At 35.0% G+C, this 5971-nt stretch overlaps 1 protein-coding gene across 9 annotated transcripts in view; it reads left to right on the top strand.

Moving 5' to 3' along the window:
- The window catches only part of GEN1 (GEN1 Holliday junction 5' flap endonuclease), a 58537-nt gene that overhangs the window by 16298 nt on the left and 36268 nt on the right, over nt 1–5971 (top strand). For all 9 annotated transcript variants that reach the window (XR_001360163.1, XR_001360162.1, XR_001360164.1 and 6 more), the window contains exons 8-11: nt 368–404; nt 496–576; nt 1443–1573; nt 3798–3859. Coding sequence is in view for 5 of the 9 variants with exons in the window: in XM_014531597.1 (XP_014387083.1) it covers nt 368–404; nt 496–576; nt 1443–1573; nt 3798–3859 (311 nt within the window). In the remaining 4 variants the exon portion in view is untranslated. The remainder of the gene's footprint in view (nt 1–367; nt 405–495; nt 577–1442; nt 1574–3797; nt 3860–5971) is intronic.

The following is a 5971-nucleotide window of genomic DNA, read 5'->3' on the forward strand; positions in this document are numbered from 1 at the left end:
GCCTAAGCCAGCAGGTCATTATCTCCTGAGGGGTCCCAGACTGCGAGAGGGCACAGGACGGGCTGAGGGGCCCCCCCCCCCCCCCAGTGCACAAATTTTTGTGCCCCGGGCCTCTAGTTTTATATAACTGTGGTTGAATTATTTCCATATAGCCTTCCCCCATGTCTAAATTAATAATATTTCACAAAATCCTTTTCTTGAATTTACTAAAAATATAGGCCATTTCAGGAGATGCTAATATAATATTTATTCAAAGTGAAACTTGATGACTGAGATACTATACAGACATTTTTCATTAAATGAGAGATTAGATGAGATATGGTTTTAGTCTGATTGTATTAACAACATGTATATAATCTATTTTCAGAAAAGCTTGCAGTTGTGAAGGATTCCCATTCCATGAGGTAATAACTAATAAATCAAGTGTGTTTATTTCAGAAGTTGTTTTTTTTTAAAGTTTTAAGTCTCAATTCCTATTTTCTTTTCTCTTGTTAGATTATTCAAGAATTCCTTTTGAACAAGGATAAATTGGTAAAGGCAATCAGGTACCAAAGACCTGATTTATTATTGTTTCAGGTATCTGAAAATAAATTCTTTACAGTATGAAGTTGAATAGTAGGAAGATAGAAGGGATAATCACTTTGAATGGTCTGCTATTGGCACCCATGCTTTTTTCAGCATTTATTTCTAGTCTTCATTTCTTTGCTACATAGTAACTGTACTTTGCAGACCATAAGGCAAATTATAATTATGCTGTTTGTTAGAAAACACCTTAAATACCATGTACAGATATATTGTATTCAGCGGTATATTGGGAGAGAGAGGCTGATAACCAAAGAATGTCAGGATCAAGTACTGGTATATTAATTTGCACAGACATTGTGATTTGTAATCAGTTACATAAATTTAAATTTGGATAGTCTATCACTCACTCTGTGACACTGGATATGTGTTATCATCAAAATAGAAATAATATTACCTTACGAAGTCACTATGAGGATTAAATGAGATTATTTATATTAACTCCTAATAGAGTGGCTAGGGAAACAGTGGCTCAGTAAATTATAACTACTACTTGCTTATTCCTATCAACAACAAAAATAATAATGGTAACAAACAATTATTGAACATTTAAAATTTGCTTTTTTAAAAAACACATTACATATAATGTGACTTAATCTTCATAATCTGTGAGCTGGGTTATATTTTACCTGAGGCTGAGAGAAGTTACGTAACTTACCCAACATCTAGGAAATATCATGCTGACATACAAATGGAGAACCCTCACACTTAATTACTATGTACTATTGACTCTTTAGGAGGCTCATTGTTCTGTCAGTGATACTACTTTAATGTTCATTCTGAAGGAAAAAATAATATCATCAGAGTGCTTTGTCTCCAAGAGATAAGAAAACCTTATTTTATTTTTGTTATATTTACAGAGATTTACTCTTGAAAAAATGGATTGGCCCAATCACTATGCATGTGAGAAATTGTTGGTACTTTTGACCCACTATGACATGATAGAAAGAAAACTTGGTAGAAGACACTCTAATCAACTACAGCCAATTCGGTATGAATTGTGTGTGTTTGCATTTGAATGTCTTATGATCTAAAATTTTCTTCTTAATCTATACTAATAATAGAGGAATATGCAAATTGTCCAAGACGCTGTCACAGTAACAGTAACAACCAAACAGCAAGCTGGTAGGCTGCGTGGGACGACAAGGCCAGCAGGGGGGTTAGTGAGGGATGACCAAACAACTGAACAGCAGGCTACGTGGGGCAACCAGCGGGGGAGTAGTTGGGGGTGACCAGGCTAGCAGGGGGGGCAATTGGGGGTGACCAGGCTGGCAGGCAGAGGCAGTTAGGAGTGATTAGGCTGGCGGTGGGGGCAGTTAGGGTTGATCAGGCAGGCAGGCAGGTGAGCAGGTAGGAGCCAGCGGTCCCGGATTGTGAGAGGGATGTCTGACTGCCGGTTTAGGCCCGATCCCTGGGATTGGGCCTAAACTGGCAGTCGGATATCCCCCGAGGGGTCCCGGAATGGAGAGGGTGCAGGCTGGGCTGAGGGGACACACCCCCTGCACCGTGCACAAATTTCGTGCACCGGGCCTCTAGTATCTTTATAAAGATAGAGGAAAGGTCTCCTGGAATAAATAAAAGCTTAATCAGGGGTGGGCGAGCTTCCAGACCATGTGTGTCCACCCTTCTCTGTAGAAGTAAAGATATTTGACTTGCTAAAAAAAAAAAGCTTAGTCAGGGCTTACAGCCAAGATAACATAAAAACTTCACACTCTGACATACTTTCCTGCTTCAAATACATAGTTATAATAGATTAAAAGAAATCAATAGTATAATAAGATATAGCCAGGCTTAACCAGATAACTATTTCAGTGACCAAAAAGGAACAAAAGTGTAAAGTGAATAGAGGGACCTCAGTGAAGGGTATGTCAGTGATCTTTGCACTATTCTTGCAAGCTTTCTAAAGGTTTGAAACTTTCAAAATAAAACGTTTGCAGGAAAGTATCAAAGAAAAAAGATAAACAACAAAGAAAAGACAATGAGATAGCACACATCTTTCGTAATAGTAATAGATGTCAAGAGATGACAGGATAATATTTTAAAACTTTGAGTAAAAATAATTGGCAGCCTAAACATTATTAAAATATTATTCACTGGCTGGTAAGGCCTTTTCAGACATATGAAGACTAAGAGTTTACCATTCACAGGTCCTCATTAAAAGCACTATTAAAGGATGTACTTCATTCAGCAAGAAGAAAACTGAACCCAGAGGGAAAATGTAGATAACAAGAAATAGTGGTCAGCACAAAATTGATAAAACATAGCCAAATTAATAAACTGACTGGAAAAAATATGTATATAAATATCTGCATAATGCTTGATGGTTAAAATATGATCATAAACTTCCGAAGTGTATGTGTAGACATATAAGGGTAACCACTAAAACATTAGAAATCCAGTATCTTCCAAACCAATTCGTAAAATAATACTATCAAACCAAGCCCTGGACTGGTGGTTCACTTGGTTGGAGCACTGTCCCCTACACCAAAAGGTTATGGTTCGATTCTGGGCAGGGCACATACAGGAGGTAACCAATTGGTATTTCTCACATCGATGTTTCTCCCTCTCTCCTTCTCCCTTCTCTTTCTAAAATCAATACACATATCCTCAGGTAAGAATTTAAAAAAAAGCACACACAAAATTGCCAAGCCAAAAAAATATAAGAAGGAGGAAGGGGGAAGTAGTGAAGAAAAAGCTTGGTAACAGAAAACACAAAATAAGAAATAAGAATGAGTGCCACTATGTTAGTAATCACAATAAATGTAAGTAAATTAATCTCATTTATTAAAAGACATTTTATTGGATGAGTATACAAAATTCAGCAATATTCTTATAGGGCATGTACAGAATATACATTAAGTTAGAAAATAAAGAGACTTAAAAGATTTTCCAGGCAAATATTTACCAAAGTGATGTAGAAAAATTAACAGAAACAGAATAGACTTTAAAACAAAAATTATTATGGAAAAGTGGTACACTGAATAATAATGAGAGGAACAATCTACTCATACACTCTAATAATTATAAGCCCTATACCCCTAACAATAAAATCTTTTGTAAAGTTAGTTGAATAACAATGTGGTTATTCCTCACAATATTTTTAATATTATAAAAATAAAATAAGAATCAATGGATATTGAATTATTCAATCTATAAATTGAAAACTTACAAGTTACTCATTCAATTGAACTTCATTAGATGAATTTGTTTTTCAGAATTGTTAAAAACCGGATCAGAAATGGAGTTCATTGCTTTGAAATAGAGTGGGAAAAGCCTGGTATGTATCATTTTAAGCAGTTTAAGCAGCTTTTATAACATTAAACCATATATGTTTAGCAAATATTGTACACATGTGTAAAATATATGTATGTATGTAAAAAATAGAGAAGAAATATGTACCCAGGATTAATTTCAGTTTCCCTGTGCTATTTAAATAGGCTTTGACTAATAGTAAAGATTAAAAACTTCAAATAATTTTATTTTAATGTCTTAAATTGGCATTTCTTTTGTACTTAATGTTTAAAAAATAATATGAAGATAGTTTGGATTGGTATTTTTCAAGAAAATACTGCTACAAATGGTCTGCTCATTGGATTTCACTGTGGGGTACTCTTCCTCTCATTTTCTTACTCTTTAGTTTTCATGGGAATTTTTAGTTGTCTTACTCTTATTTTTGTTATAGACAGAAATACAGTAAATTCGAATTAGCACCAAAACCAAAGGCAAGAAAAGCACAGATTATTTAAATGGAAAATAATCCCAGTTTCATTTCTGTTCGGCATTGAGATTATATTGTGTGATTATGGGTGAATGAGTGAGAGAGTAGATTTATCAATGAAGGTTTAAGTTACAGGTAACTTGAAGAATGAAATTAATAAAGAATTTGATAAACTGTTCTAAGCAATAAGAAGAAGATAGAAAGCTGAAGAATTTTGAAAACTGCTTGGAAGCAGTCCCACAAACCTTAGTCTATTTTCAGGAAGGAAAGTGGCATTAACCCAGTTTGGCCGTGCAGATCTGTCTAGAACTGAGGATTGGATGCCCGCTTTCACTTATCTTTGTGGGAGCTGTCCTTTAAGGGGAAAATGTACCCCAAGCTAGTTTAATTGAGAAACACCTTAAATTCACCGATTTCTATTTCTACTTTATTATACTCATCAACTAATATTTTCATTAGAGTTTGGCCTCTCTTGAGCTATTTTCCCTCATGTAGGATAAATGCAAACATTTACTTATATATCTTATTGTGAATTTACATATAAACCCTCTCGTTTTCATTTATCACTAAGCCTGGGTATATCTTCAAGAGTTGATGACATCTGGAAAATAGTCCAGTATAAACCCCTTATCAGGGGTTACATTTAACATGGTTTTAGTTACCAGCAGTCAGTCACAGTTCAAAAATATTAACTGGGAAATTCCAGAAATAAACAATTCATAAGTTTTAAATTATGTGCCTTTCTGATAAATTCTTGTGATTTCGTGCTCTGTCCTGCCTGAGATATGAAACATCCCTTTGTCTAGCATATTTAGGCTGTATATGCAGCCCACCCATTAGTCACATAGTAGCCATCTCAGTCATCAGATTGACTGTCACAGTATTGCAATGTTTGTGTTCATGTAACCCTTATTTTACTTAATAATGGCTCCAAAGCGCAAGAGTAGTGATGCATTTGGACATACCAAAGAGAAGCTTTAGAGTGCTTCCTTGAGTTGACAGGTGAGTACATTACAATAAGATATTTTGAGAGAGAGACCACATTCACATAACTTTAATGATAATATATTGCTATAATCATTCTATTTTATTATTGTTGCTGTTAATCTCTTACTGTGCCTATTTATAAATTAAACTTTACCATAAGTATATGTGTATAGAAAAAAACATAGTATGTATGGGGTTCGATACTATTGGTGGTTTCAGGTATCCACTGGAGATCTCGGTTTATAACCCCATGGATAAAGGGGACTACTGAAATATTTTTGATGACCCTTTCAATCCTGTTCTTTTCATTAGACACCACTAAAGAAAGTTAATATTGAAGTTTTAGTCAACTGTCTATTCCCATTCTTTATCTGGGTCTTAAACACTTATTATACTAAACTAAACCATTTAACCTTACCTACACAAAGACTTATCCTCTACGCTGCTCCTTCTGCCTCTGAAACAAGAGACTTTAAAGTTCTAATTTAAAAGTAATCTCCTTCTAGAAGAACAAAGTTGGAGGGATCACGATACCAGATATCAAGCTATATTACAAAGCCACTGTTCTCAAAGCTGCCTGGTACTAGCACAAGAACAGACTTATAGACCAATGGAACAGAAGAGAGAACCCAGAAATCAACCCAAGCCATTATGCTCAATTAATATTTGACAAAGGAGGCAAGA

This window comes from Myotis brandtii, unplaced genomic scaffold (genome assembly GCF_000412655.1).
Source record: "Myotis brandtii unplaced genomic scaffold, ASM41265v1 scaffold813, whole genome shotgun sequence".
Lineage (NCBI taxonomy): Eukaryota > Metazoa > Chordata > Mammalia > Chiroptera > Vespertilionidae > Myotis > Myotis brandtii.